Source organism: Phaethon lepturus, unplaced genomic scaffold, assembly GCF_000687285.1.
Source record: "Phaethon lepturus isolate BGI_N335 unplaced genomic scaffold, ASM68728v1 scaffold5919, whole genome shotgun sequence".
NCBI classification, from domain to species: Eukaryota; Metazoa; Chordata; class Aves; order Phaethontiformes; family Phaethontidae; genus Phaethon; species Phaethon lepturus.
The window spans coordinates 14,226-31,947 of NW_010561115.1; the positions used below are offsets into that span (position 1 = coordinate 14,226).

The 17,722-nt window shown below is 35.7% G+C and overlaps 1 protein-coding gene across 2 annotated transcripts in view; it reads left to right on the forward strand.

Annotated features, from left to right (window-relative positions):
- Positions 1–390: 390 nt before the first annotated feature.
- The window catches only part of REPS1 (RALBP1 associated Eps domain containing 1), a 48,542-nt gene continuing 31,210 nt past the window's right edge, over positions 391–17,722 (forward strand). Inside the window, exons 1-3 of one of the 2 annotated variants that reach the window (XM_010293883.1) lie at positions 391–526; positions 4,809–5,005; positions 14,219–14,372. In XM_010293883.1, coding sequence (XP_010292185.1) covers positions 406–526; positions 4,809–5,005; positions 14,219–14,372 — 472 coding nt within the window. In that variant the 5' untranslated portion in view covers positions 391–405. The remainder of the gene's footprint in view (positions 527–4,808; positions 5,006–14,218; positions 14,373–17,722) is intronic. The other variant, XM_010293882.1, reaches the window with a different exon arrangement.

Genomic DNA, 17,722 nt, shown 5'->3' on the forward strand with positions numbered 1-17,722 from the left:
ATCATGACATAGGATATTTATGATGTGCTTTCTTGGTGTTTGGGGGGGGGATGGGGGGTGTTTTTTGTTTCTTAAAGGAGCATGACCCCAGTTACTCTCTCTTACTCTATCTCACATCAACTCTGTAGAACCTCTAAAGTCTAGGTGAAATAAAAGGTGGATAATTGGGGAAAAAATAAAGTTTTAGACTTGGTGCTCTTGTTGGTTGTGAGGAATCACATACTCTGACTGATGTCACATAGTATTTAGAGATTGCATGTGAAGTTATTACTGAAAGTTGGTATATAGAAACTTGGTAAGAGCATTTAATGCAAGGCATGCTGCTCTTTAATGTATGAATCGCCTCTGTAGAGCAGTTTGTGTTTTAAGTTTCTTTGTACAAGTAGCTGTGTTTTGTTTCAGATTATGGAACTCTGCGGTGCAACAAGACTTGGCTATTTTGGAAGAAGTCAATTTTACATTGCTTTGAAACTTGTTGCTGTGGCCCAATCTGGTCTCCCTCTAAGAGTGGAAAGCTTAAATACAGGTAAATCACAGGACTGGGGTGGAGGGGGGTGAATTGAGTTGCTAAGCAGAATTATTGTACTTGGCTCACAGGTTCTTGTAGAGTAACATTGTAAGTTAATGTGGTATGTCTATGCATTTTGCGGAGAGACTATGAGGGAGTGTATTCTGCCTAGGCAATAAATATGAGGTGAAATACCTTACTCTTATTGAATAAGTATGATGATCATTATAGGGTAAATGAACAACTGCTACTGACTATTGTGTAGGTCCAAGTTCATTCTATAGATTACTAATGTGACAACTTGCATGCTATATCCTCTGAATAAAATACTAATAGGACTAATGTGAATTGGAAGGAAAAGAAGAATGCAACATTTGCAGGCTTTTGTAGTTGCGGAGTTTATGAAGCCTTGATTGCAACAAATGACAGGTCATCTTTTCTAAAGTCACATTTGTTCGCACTTGACTTGACAGTTTTCCCCCTTCTTAGCACAAATATGAGGATTAGTGGTTTCAGATTTCTAGTGAAAAACCTGACCTGTAAAATGTTTGAAGTCTGTTATCAACCAAAACACCTGTTATCCTACTCTTCAAAGGTCAGCTGTGGTGTGGGTAGTGAAATAGGAACAGGAGAAAGACTCATTCTAAGCAGATGGTTCAGAACAGCAGAAAGAGCTTTGATATGAAGTTCTACTGTAGCCTTCTGAGTGACTTAAGTGGATCCATGTCGATGTTGCTCTGTGAGATGAAAAGAGACTTAGGAAGATGAAGTAGTGAGTTTCATGCCACCATAGCCCTTTGCAACATAGTATACAGCTCACGGCTTAGATCTTTGGAGCACAGCTTTGCTGTAAGGTGACTTCCCTAGTAGATTTTACATACATAGAATACATGTTACAATATAATTATATGCTAGTAATTAAAAGAAAGCTTGGAATCTTTTTTGTGTCTAAGGGATATAGATTAATCAGAGTAGGTAAGGAGGCTATGTTAATTATCTGATAGGACTGAAGTATTTGACAAAGCTATAAAAAAAAGAAAGGAATCATTGTGTATACTTTTATGGTTATGTTTATTCCAGGCTGGTACAAAGAGTCTATACTGCTTTCATGGGTTTTTTGTAGCTTTTTGAAAAAGTGCATGGTTTCAGCCAATGTTTTGCTAGTATTCAAGTTCCTTTCTGCTCATAAGCCACCCTATGTTTATAAACACATTTATTTAGTTTTCCTGATGAGTGTTCCCAAATCTAAAGCTTCAGCAAGTTGTTAGCAGAATGCCCTAGAATTAGAAAGTTGGAAAAGGAACCTTTGACTTTTAATATCCGATAGAACTGGAATTTGATACAACAATTGTGTGATTTCTCATCAAATGCTTGTGGAAGAAGGCAAAGGCTAAAATGTGTGTATGTAGCTTTTTCTGGGGTTTTTATATGCTTGGTTTTATTTTAATACAAGATACCTTGTTTGGAAGGAGTTTTCCTATTAAAAAAAAAGTTGGAAAAAATTTGAAGGAAACAATTGAAGTGAAGGTACAGATTTAATTCCAAAATATAAAATATGTTGCGGTAAAATTAGCAGCCATTGGAACTTCTGTAATGGAATACATTTCCTTGATTCATTACAATAGTAGAAATACTTGTAATGGTTTCTAGACTTCTAGGAATAAGTTTCTGTGACTGGTTCCAAGCCTACTAAATACAAGAAATACAATTGACAGAACATTTATTTTTACCCTAACTGTTTTTAGCTTTGATTGTCTGTTGCCTTGGTAGCAGTGGTTCCAGTCCTGTCTATGAAGTTCCTGCTCCTACGATGATTCAAGTGTTGTTGTAGCAGCTACTAAATGGCTAAAATACAGAAGGCTGATGACTCATAAAATGATTCTGAGCTTGGGTTCCTTTCCTTTGAAAACTAGTGTTTAGCAGCCTGGCCAGCTTGGTTCTGCCCACAGCTTGTATCCAAGAGGTCTTGAAGAGGAACTGTTAGAGCCATCCCAAACTAAACCATATATTCTTTCTCTCTTCAAAGTAAAACATTTAAAATTAGTTAAAGGTTATGTTGTAGGATATCTACTTCTTAGCTCTGCATTCTATGCATGTTTTAACCAATGATTAAATGTTATTCACTCTTTTATCTTGGTATTTCTCTCACCTTTCATTCTTGTTTCATTTGCTCTTTGGTTCACTGTGTGTCTTTTAAGTAGACAGAAAGCTTGCTTTTATGTAAGTTGCGGAGTGGAGACTAAAGTCAAAATTTGAGTACTAAGTCCATGCAACACAAGTGTCATCCAGTTGATTCTTAGTTAACGAAGTGCTTTTTTTGATTACTCAGATGTGCAGTGTAGTAAAAACACTGGCTTTAGTTATTATACTATAAGCCTCTAAAGCTGTTGCTCCTTTGCTGCCCTGAAAATTTTCCTTCCAGGAAGCTAAAAATTGAGAAATTAATGAGCAGTGTTTATTTCAAAGGAATGTTTATTTTCTAAGTATAGAATACAGTTTCTGGTGGAAGAAAATGTTAAAAAGGATGTGGGCATAAAAAGTACAGAGAATTTCCTAATTTATCACTATCAAGATTTAATTCCATTCATAACAGCTATCACATTTATAATTGAGGTATTTCTGAATGGTAACAAATGTTGTAGTGTTAAAATGAGGGTGTTTTTCTGCTGTTATGGGGAAAAGACAGAGCAAAACTAATTATCTGGTCTTGTTTTTAAAGAATTATTTTGTGTTCCTTCTGAGCCCTCTATATTGTGAAATAGTGCTAGGTATCTCATGCTGAAGTGTTGTGTTGGAGCAACCAATTGCATGGACTTCCCCTGTATCAGCTGGATGTTCTAGTGTCTATATTATTCCCTGTTTTGCAAGCAGACAAATTTTCACTTGTCTGCAATGACTTTTTCACCTTTTGGCTGGCTGTAGCGTACTGTTTAGCTACGTGAGTAACTTTCCTAGTGCAACATGAGGTACAATGCTAATGTGAAACTGGGCATCTAGGAATGAGGAAAGCATCAGGAATTGCTTTAACAGTTTCCATGTGATGGGTAACCACAAATTTAGCAAAGAGGCTGTGTTGCATGCTCCTTCCCTGTGATGAAAGCTGTTTGGCATGTTGAGTTATGCATAGTGACAGAGGTTTAAATCAAGAATTTATGTTCTTACTGAAGTGGTGTTCTTTGATGCTGGCCGGATACATAATGGTGTCTATAGTTGTTGAATACTATGGATTCAGATGACACTCCTAAAGTACAAATCGGTTTAATGTTTATGTAATGAACACAAAATATAAACATAAATGTTTTATGTAATAAACTGTATGTGATTTCACTTCATATTTTAATACACTTGTTAGTACCACTGACTCATTTTTTTCAATAACAAAAGTAATTGATGTAAGCAGTCAACAAGATAAATTAAATTTGAACCATGCTTGTAAATTGTTTTGTGTTGGAAAAATTATTTCCAAGTAAGCTGTACAGCAAATCTGCAATTTATTTTTAATCATAGTGGACTAGTAAGAAAAGTTGTGGTTGGGATTCAGAAAAGTGGTAGAAATCTTGCAGAGAAACATTGAAGACTTATGTAGCATCATTTTTATATTAGACTACTCTGAACCATGGTACATAAAGCTAAGGACCTCCTAGCATTTTGTAGAAACTTTGCTTCACAGTCGTTTGTTACAAAGTGGAATGTTCCCAGTTGTATCCCAGTAAAACAGCTAATTTAGGTTCTATTGTAGAAAGGTGTACACAGATGTGTTTAAACAATAGTTGCCGTTTTTGCAATAAGACTAAATTATATTATCTGTTATAAATATAAACATGACATCAGCTAACTAAAAGATGATGTTGTATATACTGCAGTATTTTAACATTTGTTTTGCTGATGAACCATTCTGTATGAAGACTCTAATTTTATGTATGTGCTAGAAATGGTAGATATATTTTGCAAATCACACTTCAATCATTAAATGTTGTTAAAACTAAGAAAAAACGGGCTAAATCCAGATTACTTGATTGCTACTGCATTTAATGCAGAGTTGTACTGCAAAACTGTTAAGTAGCTCTGTGAAGTCCTCTTCGTATACCAAAACCAGAACTTTGGTAGCAGAATTGTGAAGTATAATGCAGAAAGGGTATTTGCTTTTTCTAGCTGGCAGATGTTAGCTCGACTATAGCAGCAGTCTCAGTCTTTAGGTAATTGAGGCGTGTGTGAAATTTTAACTACAAAATAGAACTGCATTTTTATTTTTAAGTGTCATACTTCTGTATAGTTAATGGCCTACTCTCTTTTTTAACAGTAAAGGACCTCCCTCTTCCCAGATTTGTTGTGTCAAAGAATGAACAAGAATCAAGACACACAGCCTTGTATTCTTCAGATGCTGATAACACAGCTTCATATTCAGGTGTGATTCCTCCTCCACCTGGCAGGATACAAGTCAAAAAAGGCTCTGTGAGCCATGATGCAGTTCAGCAACGTACATCAACTGATCAACAGGTAAACTAACTTAACAGATTAAATGGGACTCTTAACTCTTTGCTGCATAGGTGTCAGTTTGATAGGGCTTCTAAGTTTTGTTGCTTTCAATATAATTTCTTTTTAAAAAAAAAACCACAATTGTTCTGGTGTATATTATACCAGACTACCACATACACTTCTGAAATACTTGCATGTGGGAGACACTTTTTTATGAAGTCTTATAACCTGTGTTTAAAATATTGGTGATAATGGACAAAGAATTGAGACAGAAAAAATATATGCATAAGATATGATAGCAAATATCGAGTTGTAATCATTATGATTAATACCTCATTTGTTAGATAGTCACAATGGCTTCCTGGTCATTGGAACAGTGGTACTGAATGCCATGGAAGACTGGATTTCTATTCCTTCAACATCCTCCAATACCTTTACATCTGAAATACTTGTTTTAGAAAAAAAATTTTAAAGTCTCACAGTTACTTTTCTCTGCCTTACATTTTATTGTTAAGTAGAGGCAATGAGAATCAGAAATAAGACAGAAGTTTTCACATAGCTTTTTATTGTGTTCTAATAGTGAGAAAACTGATATCCTTTTGTTCACTGGTTTTCATCTTCAGCTACAGGATATCTGAATAAATGAAAACTGTAAAGGCTTGTAACTCTGTGCCTCCTCATAATTCCTTGGTTTTTTTATAGTCTTTACACACTCTCTCCATGGGGAAATCTTTTCTGATTGTCTTTACTACAAGCAAGAACACTTGAGTGCAAATACTAAGTTTTACTGGGTGTATGTGTGCCTGTGCATAACTGTTGAATGACCTGTTTTCTTCCCCATGGTATGTTCTTTTCTGGGCTTGTTTTGTAAAGAATCGAGGAACTTACAAACATCCTTTAATCTCTCTGGGAATCAAGGAATCACTTGTAAGCATTTATTAGTCTCTCTGGGAATAACCCAGACTGATCCAATATAAAGAAAAAGCAAATTAGCAGAGGCCATCCATAATCAGTATCTGGCTGCCACTGCCTTTCTCCCAAACTGGAGATGGGGACTGTAATGAAAGGAGGGCTGGCAGTAGATGTGAAGACAGCTTGTCATTGTCTGGTTTTGGTTAGGTGTGTTTGAGAGAGCTCCCAAGCACTTCATAAAGAAATTAAGTCGTTGTTCTTGATCTGATGATGGGATTTTAGTTCGGTTGAAGTAGTGTTTTGTATGCTGCCATCATGGTGTTGAGTTTATTTAGTGAACAGCTGTAATTTGATACAGGAATCTGTACTGGTGTAACTTTAAAGTAACAAAAAAAATCTGGTGTTTGAGGTCTTAAAGTTCTGGATAAAGCAGCCACATGTTCACAAAGGTGTATAAGCATCCAAATTTCATTTCTCTGGCTGTTAGAAGCAGCTTGGTATATCTTTCACAGAAGGCTGTATGGGATCATCAGAGTAAAGAAATTCTGTGTATAAGTCCTTTGAGAGATCTGTCCCAGAAAACAGACTTGGAGCAAATGTAACAGACAACACAGCATTGAGCCCAGCAGTTTTAAGCTGTATTCATGGTCTAGAACATCAGGGAATTATTGTCTGATTTTGTACCCTTTGTAAAACTGCATTTGCTATGGCTAATTCTACATTTCTGACTGTACAATGAATCCATTCAAGCAGCCTTCTTGTCCCAGTCTAATATTTATTGATTCGGACGCCATGTGAGAAACAAACTGAGAATTTGAATCCCCTTAGGCTGAGAAAAGGGCTTGAGCCCAGGTTTCTCACTTAACCACTTAAATACTCTTAATTGGGTTATTTTCCAAAAGACGGATACAGTTTTTAGCCATGTTTTTGTAGAAAATGCTTATCTAGTTGTCTTTACCTGGGGATACCGCTCAGATTTATAAAATCTAGAAAGAGGTTCAGATTGTGAATCCTCATTGTATGCCATCTCTTTCAGTGATGAGAATGAGAAGAGCTGAAGTCTGAGAAGTAAATTCCAACATATCATTTTCCTGTGGATCACTGTTCTTTCTGGAGGAATTTAAATGTCAAAGTCAATCTTGGCTATTTTACTCTTAGAGCTTGTCATGTAGCTCTTAGATACTCCATTAGTGCGTTTGGGTTTTAATTGAATTTTTTTGGTTTTTTTTCCTTAAACTGTTTACTGGCTTTGGTAATGTGCCTGGCACTTCAAAATACATCAATTTCATAAAATAGTCTGTCTGAAATATTATTTATATGAAATAATAAGATATCTTAATCTTCATCTTTGAAAATCATGTTCAAAGGTGCATTCATGTGCAGCTTTCCACATTGGTGAGATTTGTCATGCACAGATTAATATCTAATAATTACAAATAATTTATGTAAAACAATTTAACTTAGAGTATTGTCTACTGAAATGTCCTAGCTGAAACTATTTCTTTATCAATGCATTATTTTGGCAGTACTCAATGAGCTTTACTCAGAGGCAGGGCATTAGGAAATAGTGATAGGTTGTGTTTCCAAAGAGTAGCAATAAATGAGTTCGTCTTTTAAACTAAGCTTGAGCTAAGTTCAGTAACGTCATTTTTCTATCTCTAGCCATTTTTGTGGTGGCATTTTTAGTTTATAGTATCTGAATATTATGTAAGTGTAGCACTGGCTGGAAGTTTCTATCTTTTTAATATTGTTAGTGTTAATAGATGATGACTGAAGTCATGCCCAGCTGTCATGGAAGCTGCAGAACTGATTCTAGGAGTCCAGCCAAATAGTGCGAGATGCCTTTACTCACTAGACAGCATGTTGACTGCACATCCTAGTAGATATAAAAACACTGGGGGAAAATATCTTTTTTTCTGCTGGCATAATTTCTTCTTCCTAAATAACAGAAGCTAAGTAGATTAGAACACTTCTGCTGACAATGTTGTATATATATGAGCACTTTTGTTGACATACATATGTTAACCACAGTGTATATACCTATCTCTATGCCTTGCTAGTAGCAGCTATGCTGTTTAAAATGTTAATTTAGGCCAATCTTGATAATCTAGATTCTCTTGAGTTCTTCAGTTCTTTCTTTTTGAAAAGAAATCCTCCTAATAGAATTAGGAGCTGTCATTGTAGATAGAAGCTTTTTTTTATTTCTTTTTTTTTTTTTTAAGGAAAAAGATGACATACTGAAAGCAGTTTCTTAAAAGAAGCAGCAACATTGAGATTAGGAAGTATTTTCTGTCTTCTGAAAGTTGCTTACAAGTGATTAAATGTTCTCAATATCAATCAGTTATTGCCTTTGAATGTTTTGCGTTTTGCTGTTAAAGACAAAAAGCAAATACTTTTTCTAGTGACTTTAAGTGTGATCCAGATATTGATGAGGTACTGCTTTAGGATACTTCCACCTGACTTGCCACCTTTTCCAAGAAAGGGGGGTAGCTAGTTGAGGCTCTAACAGCTGAAAAACATGTATGTGGCAAATGCTCATAGGCTGAACCTTGCTATATTGGGTGAAAATAACAGGTAGTCATCTCCCTGTGTGCATTAAGCATAATACTGGCACTCTAGATTATATAGATTTATTGCTATATCAGTGCAGCATGAGGAGGGGACAGCTCAAATTTGGCACCTGTAGCAGTCAAAATGTGATAATCTCAACTTTTTTTAACTGTATGAGGAGTTGTATGACTTTCTTTTAAGGTTTTGACGGTAGTCTATTTCTGTTTGCTTTTGTTTTGTAGGTTGAACAGGTAATTCTAGGTAAAATATACCTGGTATTAATGAAATTGTTTAGGAGCACAGAGCTGGAAAAGACCTCTTGTGTCATGGAGTCTTAACACTATTATCATGAGAAACTGTATTAGATAATGAGTTTTTAAAATAATCAGGGTTCTCCCTTGAAACTGCAACCTTTTATCCACACTGGCCATGTTGAGGAAAACTATTCCAGAGCCTTGGTAGGGATATAATGGAACATTTGTGGGAATATGGTGGGCATTTCCACCTAACTTTACTCAGATCAGGTAATACCTGTTCTTTTAACAGCTTGGTCCTTAGTATTTGCAGCAGAACACACCAGTACGTACTTAGAAAACCATTGTATTCCCCTCTAGTTTTCTTTTGCTTGACAAAAGAATTCATAGTCTCAGTTTTGTCTCATAAAGTAGTTATAGTAATCCTTATAATCTTTCTCTGTCATTGATCCCATTTGAATTTGCTCTTAGTGAAAATATTTCACTAAATTTGTATTTCTTGTTCCAAACAAGATCTCAACTGTATTAATATTATTTTGTAGGGTCCTTCCCTGCTTCTGCTTGATATATCTCACTTTATATACCTAAGCACCTGTGAATAAAGCAAATCTGTCATATTTGAGATATTGTAGTGGTCTAATAGTTGACCTGTGCATCCAGTCGTCTTTTTTTGATTCTCATTATGCACTTTGGTGTTCATTTCCACTATGCAAAAAACTGTATTTTCTATTTTAAAACTTGATAGTTTACTATTACTTATGTCCTGAAAGGAATCCTTCTGTCTGATGCCTCCTTACATTTGTTGTCAGAATTCATCAGCATGCTATTTAGTGTGCATAAACAGTTACCTAAGTATTAAATTAGGTCAATCCCCAAATCGGTCACTCAGGAGCATAATTAGAAACTTCCCTTCAATACCATAGTTCTCATTCTAATACAGTCCAGCCTTGCTCCTTCTGTAGCCAGTTTTTTTGCACCTTAGATTCTTGTATTAATCTCCACATTGTTGGAATTATCTTGTATGGCACCACACTGAATTATGCTGAGGTTCAGGTTAAATGTAGTGCAGTTCCTTCCTAGAAAATCACAAAAATAGTATCAGCCAACTTAAGTGAAATTTCCCATGGTGTGATTGATCCCTTTTCCATTTGTTTCTTATGTTTTTAATTATTTTATTCAAAACCTAGTCTAAAATCTTTCAAACTGTTGAGGTTGGACTAAGAAGAGTGTGTAATTGGCTGAACCACACCTCCCCTGTCTATAAATGTGTAGTGCTACTTGTGGAGAAGTTCACATTGAACCTTGGACTATTTTGTTCTTCGGTATGAGTGGTAGTTGATTACAAAAACATGGATTCTGCAATGCAATTACCATCTGTAGCATAATCTTTCTTCATGATGGATCTGTTCCCTGACTCTTATACAGGCTGTGTGGTATCAGGACCTTGATCACAACACCCTTAGAGCTACCCTTCGGATACCATGTCTGGCTTCATTGTCTCTGGAATTCTCCTTAGGAGGCTTTCTTCTGGCCTGAGGTGTGAGATCCAGGAAAAGGTTTATAATCTCATTTGACTCATGTATGCTTGCAATGCCCTTTTGAGGTTGAGATCCCACCAGAGTTGCTTTAGGGCAGTGTTGTGTTGCCTTACACCAGTTTGTTTGACTTATGTTCACTAAGGTTCTTCTCTTAAAGCCATATCGCCTATTTTAATAAACATGCTATTTATAATAACTGCTGTCAGTCAAAAAAAGTCCAGGTTCTGAGTCCTTCATAGTGTCTTGTTTCTGTAATTCCAGTTTGAAAGAAATCATTACAACTTCTTTAAATGTAATTTTTTTAAATTAAGATGGATTACTTAATTTTTGCCTGTTAGCTATAACCTTATTTTTTGATTAGTTAATTGAGAATAATGTTCTCAGCAGTTTGATTTAACATGATAATGTTAAATAGTTATTAACTATTTATGTCAATATGCTTTTATTTAGATCTGTTTTTTGGAATAATTTAAAGAGGAGAATAAATATCTTAAGATAATTAAAACCAGAAAATTGTAATTGCTGTGACTTCTATTGAGGTTTGTTTGGAGAAAAATTAAAAGCTAGTGTTTTAAATGTTTAAATGTAATTGCAGTGCTACAACAGCTTATCAAAATAAGATTTTAATAAGACCTGATCTAATAAATGACAATTTTATTCACCCATTGCAAACTGTAGCTGGTATATCAAAGTTCCCAAAGAGATTAGGTAGGTAACTTCTGTTAAAGTTGGTGAAAACAAAAATCGCGGAGTTACCAGTAACCCAAATTAGGCAAACTATTGCAGTTGCTACATGTTAGGATTGAAGAGCATTTAAGTTCTGTACCCTAATACACTCAGAAAAATCTGATCCTGGATACTTTAGGCTTTCAAAATCAGTTTATTTTATTAATAGATTGGACAGATGAAAGTGAACAATTCTGCTTCTGCAGCTGCAACATACGTTCTCAAAACACTCTCGGTTTATGAGTGTATGTTGCAGTTCAGGAACGGAGGTGGTTTTAGTGAACATGTTGTCTCTGTTTACTAAAATGTGAAGCTCAGTGCAAAATTAAAGTGGAAATTTTGTACAACAAGCCATGGTTTTTAGGCATGAGTATATGAAAATGATAGCTTCTGGCCCACTGGAAAGGCAGATACATAGTTGATGTTAACCTCTATATAAGGGGCGAATGAACCTGTATGTAATCAGTTTCAATATATCCCTACTCATGTTTTTCCCATGACTGCTTTTGAATTCAAGTCAATGTTTCTACAGTCCTGCCTCCTCCCCAGTCATTTCTGGCTTGCATCTTCCTTCTTTACACTTGTGTTGAGCCATCAGTATTTTTGCCTATGCCATTTTATATACATACACACACAGAGACATGTAAGCTGGATCAATGAATGCCATGAGTGGTATATGAGAGTGACTGGGATTGTACAGCGGAAAGATAGTGCCAGAGTAATGCCATCTAAATTTGGTTTAAACTGTTTTGGGAATGTGTGTCTTGTAATGATAGTAAAGCTGAAGATGTGGCTTGTCCCTTCCGGAAGCTTTTTGACATCAGAATTGGTGACAAGCTTTTGCTGTTTAATAATTTCAGAGTCTTTAAGCTGAAGCTCCAAATCAATTGTGAGAAATCTGTAAATGTTCAGAATTCTGATCTAAAGTTGACTGGAACATTGAGAACAAAGTTAATTATTTATTGTGCTTGTACTTCTGATGATCTGATTACCATTATTATGTGCTTTACAGGATCACGTGAACCACATGTAAAGTAAACATTTAAAAGAATTGAAGTTGAGGATCATATTTACAATTTCCTCCTATGCCTTGAGCATAAGGCTAAATGTTAGATGGAGGCTTACTGAATAATGACAGTTGTCAGCTTCATTAGGGCAAGGCTGCTTCATGAGAACATTAAAACTAAGAGTTTTAATATTCATGTGCAGTTACTAGAGGTAGTGAGTGGTTTCCTTTAGGTAGACTATCATACATTTGTCTGCCTCAGGTTTTCTTCTGTGTCTTTCTGGAGCTCATGACTTATCAGAATAAGAGTACTGGAGTAAATGAATAGTGTCTGTGATGAAGCATAGCTTTCCCTAGGCTTACTCATGGTATTTTGTCTAAAAATTCAAGTATCCTTCAAATCTTTTTTGATAAAAGATGGCTTGTATAAAAGCCAACTGAAGAGGAAGCTTTTCATTGATTTCAGTATGCATCATCGTGGTTCTCCTAGCACCTGTTGCACTATGCTAAGCAGACTAACCATTCAACCTCAGCTCTAGCTTCCAGCCTGCAAGTGGCACTCTGGATACCCTCACTCCTTCCCCTCTTGCCCCCATGTACCTGTAAGGTTAAGAATGTATTGTCAACTAAAATAAATTCCTTGTCAAGTAAGATGCTAAGAGGAGGAATCTTCAGGGAAATTTCAGGAACGCATGTAACTGCAACAAAAAATTTTCAACTGGTGGAGGTACAGGGGAAAAACGGTGACTTTGAGCAGCAATCAGCTAGTCCCTGAATTAAAAGTTGAAGTGAATTAGTACTGTTCCCAGCTGCTTTGTAGTACTCTTTGCCAATACACATGGGCATCATTTAAATGCTTTGAATGGAAAGTTCAAAATCTTGCAGCCTAGGAACTTCTGTAAAGAAACATGACTCAATGATCAGAACTTTCAGAAAATACCTCAGTTGCAGAATCAACCAGGCTGGCCCAGGAAATAGGAAAATCAGAGCCCGGGGGTGTGTGTGGGGAGGGGAAGTGGAAGTGTATATGAGCATGTTAGAAAGTAACCAGTCATCATGGTCCTAAAATTTTTTTGTTAGGATGCATGTAGTTTTAGTATGTACCTTGCATGGAGAAAAGCTTGTTCATGGCACTTTCTCATTGACTTTTAGACTTTTGCAGATGTAATATTGATTAGAAAGCATAATGACCTTTGAATATTCAGCATAGTAAACCAATACTGTTTTGGGAATCATGTGGATGCCTACAGTCAGTCTGGCTGTTGGTACTTTGATAGTATGTTAACAGTTGTTAACATAGAGTACCAAACTTCTTTTTTGTTTACTACTGAAACGTTTTGAGGTTTTTTGCTTTGTTTTTACTTTTCAGGAGACTCGGAGTTTAAGCTTTGCTTTCGTGTTGTACTTGTTTTCACTAATACAGTTTAGTTCGCATTGGGATATCTGGCAAACAGGAATTTCAAAAGATCTAGATATATAGTAGAAAGTAATTTCCTCCCTATAAGTACTTTGTACAGTATAAGTTTTTTTTTTTCCTTTGTATTTTGTTTGAAATTGAATAATCTGGTAATCTGAATGTCTCATGAGAACTGATTCCAGGTAGAAGTTGCATGTGTGATTCTCTTGTTTTCCTACCTGTTCAAGGAAAATATAGTACACTATGGGATTCAAGAGAAGCTTGAGCCCTAACATCAAGGCAGAACTACCTTGTAATTTATACAGTAGAGAACTATGTTCTAGATGGCGTCATTCTTTGAAAAAATTACATCTATGTTTTTACATACTAAAAAAATGTGGCCTGTCTAGTGATTTTATTTTTCAGTGTTTAGCTCTGGTTTGTTTTTTAAAAGAAAGTAACTGATTGTGAATCGGTGAAAATTAGGTGTGATGATAAGTTGTACAGTAAGTAATCTTTTCTTTTGAGACCTGGGTTCAAATGTAACTTTTATCACAAGTGAAAGTGAGTCTTACAATCTAAGCATCCTTTGTATCTCAGTCATTTAACTTGGCACTGCTGTTGTCTTAAGAATGCCAAGTTAAAAATATATTAGATTAAATTGTTTGCAGTGAATGTGTCCAGTTCCAGTCATACTGTACTTGACTTCTCCTAATAAGTGCTTAAATTTTCACTCTCTAAAATGAGACTTTAACTGCAGTGATGGTTGTTCCTAGAAATGATGGATTTAGATAGGCTTCTATGTATTTAGTTGTTAGTAAAAAAACTTAAAAGGTTCCTTTGTTTTATTAGGAGTCCACATCTCCAGTTGTTTCACCACAGCAATCCCCACCAACCTCTCCACATACATGGAGGAAGCACAACCGCCATCCCAGCGGAGGGAATAATGAACGACCTCTTGCTGGACCTGGGCCTTTTTGGGCTCCATTTAGTGAAGCACAACCAGGTATAAATGTCTTCTGTTACGCTTCAGCTGTAACCCAAAGTTGTAGAATTCTTAAATAAGTGTATTAAATGAGTTTAGGACAGTTTATCTTTGTATTTTCTGATCATGGAAACTTTCTTGCAGATTCAAATGTTCATGAGTATGGCAGTACTGTGGAATCTGTGGTCTTGCATATGGCGGATCCATTTCTTAGTGTGGTATGGGAAATGCTTAGAGTTTGAAGGGAGGGGACGAGAGTATGAAAGTTTCCCAGTGGAAAGTTTTTTTCTAATACAAAACTGACATCCTATTGAAATTGTGCAGGAACTGTCAGTATACCCAAAAGCATGGGGAGTTCAAGGGGAAGCAGCAGATACTGTATTGGTTGTTTGAATTATGTTTCTGGTAGATTAGACTAGTTGTCAGAAAAGCTAATACTCTTAACTTTTTTTTTTGCTTTCTTTAAAGTTTATGTAAACATAACTGAAGCTACTGTATGTCCAGACTGTCAAGGTAGAACCACTTGCTTCAGTACAGTTTTTCATCTTTTATTGTTCTTCATGTAACATGAAGACCCTTCCTGTTGTTGTATCGCTGTGCTCAGATTTAAAAAGCTTTCCCCCTTAATATCGCATATTTCAAAAAGTTCTGTTTTCTGATATCTGATAGACTTAATAAATTTGGGAACAGTAGAGCAATTCTAATTCAGATTCTGGTTTTGATGATACTGCTAAATAATATGTTGTATTTTGTAGGCTGTACTTTTAGATTGAACTGGTTGGTTTATTTTGGTTGTGATATTGCAAAATTGATCTGTTACCTTTCAATTTATCCTCATTCTGTAGTTACAAGCATCTGTGGAGGACGAGAGATTCTGTTGTTAGAATTGGTTGGATAAGGAAATAAAACTTAATTTACAAGTGAAATGGGTGGTATGCAGAACTTCATGCCAGTGTCCTGAATGTTATTTGCTAGTAAATGCCAGTCAATTTAGAATGAAGTAAAGATTTTTAGTCTGCTCGTTGTATATGTAATCACTTCTAAGTGTTCAGTGCAGGCATTGTGATTTCTTGACTTCTTTTCTTACACAGTTCAGTTGATTTGCTTTTCTTGCAAGCTGAAATACAAGTTTGTCTGGTAGCTGATTTCTAACTTATAAAGTCAAGGACTCCAGGAAAGTATGCAAACTATTCCTACTGGTGAAGAGCTTAATATTGTCCTCTTAAAAATAAAATTGTAATACCATGTTAACATTTCAGTTTGGCAATGCTTTCCCTGTGATGTCTAATGGATAAATTTTTCAGTAGTAGTTTGAAAATATTTCTGCACTAGCTCAATACTCATCAGTTATATTCCATACTGAAACACATTCATAATGTGTTTAAAGTAATTTGGAGATTCTGTTATAGAAAGATTGTCTGTTCTGCCAATGCTGAGGATAGAGTGGGTTTTCATATATTTAACAAATTGTCATCCTGATTCACTGTGGGTGATTCTTTTGCACTGCAGATGTTAATTATGCCTTTGAATTTCAGCTGTTACAGACAGTTTGTCATTCTTTTTTCCCTCTCTTGAGGCTACTTTTTAAGGACAGTATTTTGTAGAAAAATGGTTTTCTGCTGACATTTAGGTAGAACCAGATAGACTATTGGTTACTTTTTAAAAAACCAGTGCTACAAGCTCATCTTGATTCTGATGCAAGATGTTCTTGAGAAATTAGGTAATTTGCAAATACATGGTATTATTTCAGTAGGATTTAAGGCAAGGCTATGCCATTTCACTTGTGATCCAAGAAAAATAAGAACCCAGGTCTGTCTACTTGTATTTCACATTCTGTGAAACATTGTTTGAGGGTAATGGGGTTGTCAACTGAAAGCATGGAACCTCAACTGTGAAAATGTTTCTGATGGCTCTAATAAGTAGCATGTTGCCTTAAACCAAAAGGACAAAAATAAAAACATGATTTTTTTTGTTTGGGAAAAGATGTGTTTAAACAGGAAGAGTCTGGCTTATGCATAGTAAAGACACTCCAGTACATCACCACACTCTCACCATGAACAAAATTAAATAGTGCTTTCTGTATCGACTTGGGCTGTAGTGTAATTATTATTTAATGACTCAGTTGTTGTTTTTAAAAACATTAAACCTTGTCTTGTATCAGCAGTCTTAAGCATAACTTATAACTCTAGTTCTCAATTTCTTGAGGAAGAAGACCTGTTCTTATTTCAACAGCGCAAAAGAATTTGGATTTCAAAATTTTTTTTTGCCACTGTGTTGTCCGGTAATTCTGTTAGGATAGTGTTAGTGATGCTTCATAAGTAGGTGGACTCTGAGGCACTGTCATGACTAACTCAGTGTGCTTATACATAAGTGACCTGAAATCAGAAGCCAAGGCTTGTTACCATCTTTCTTCAAGTCTTTTTGTAAAAAGAGTCCCAAAGGGTGCATGTATTTTTACCTTAATATCAGGAGTTAAAAGTTGCGGTGACATATGTTGATCACCTGTGTAGAATGAAGTTCAGGTCTCATCCTTAAATGTCTGAGTCAATTCTATTAAAACCTAGTCTCTCAAGTTGTCCAGGTGCCTTTGATTTAACAGTTTAAGATAAAGCTGTTAAAAAATCATGTTGTTATGTCTCAGTTCTGGCTTGCATCTCTGATCTCTTTAACATTTCTTCTAGATTAGTCTTCAGTGGATGACTGAACCCTTTGTAGGAAACAAAATTTTATATGAGATGAGAGCCTCTTATTCCTGTAGTTACAAGAAAAAAAATACTTCATACTTCTACCTTTCAGCTCATTTTGCAGTACAGCTTCAGCTGCTAGAAGGATTTTGACTGTGACAAACTGGGGAGAAAGAACCCCTTTCCCACTTCAAATGATAGTTGAGTGGCATGTCAGAATAGGGGCTAGAAACTATTTTTTATTACCTTGTAGTCTGTTTGTACGGGAAGCAAAGCAGAGGGTTTCTGTTGGTAGTATCCAAATAATGATTTCAAACCAGTAAAAAAAAACCTTGAGGTTTTCTGTTCAGTCATAGGACCTCTGTTAGCTTTCCTTGGCATTACATCAAAGTTCTGATTTGATGTCTGAACATGTATGAGAACTTGCAGCCCTAAGCCATGCTTCTTTCTTTTTCTCATTGGGAGAGATTTTGCTGCATTTCATGAAATCAAGGACCAGAAAACTTCATGAATAGAAGTGGAACATTTTTACTGTGCGAACAGTTCACTTCCATCTTTAGAGTCCTGAGATATTTACTGTCCTTGCAGGGAATTGAGTAGTCCTTTGTCTCCTACTTACTGCTTCAATAATTAATTATTGATAATTAGCCTTGTTACAAATCAAAGATTATTCTTACCTGGACATGA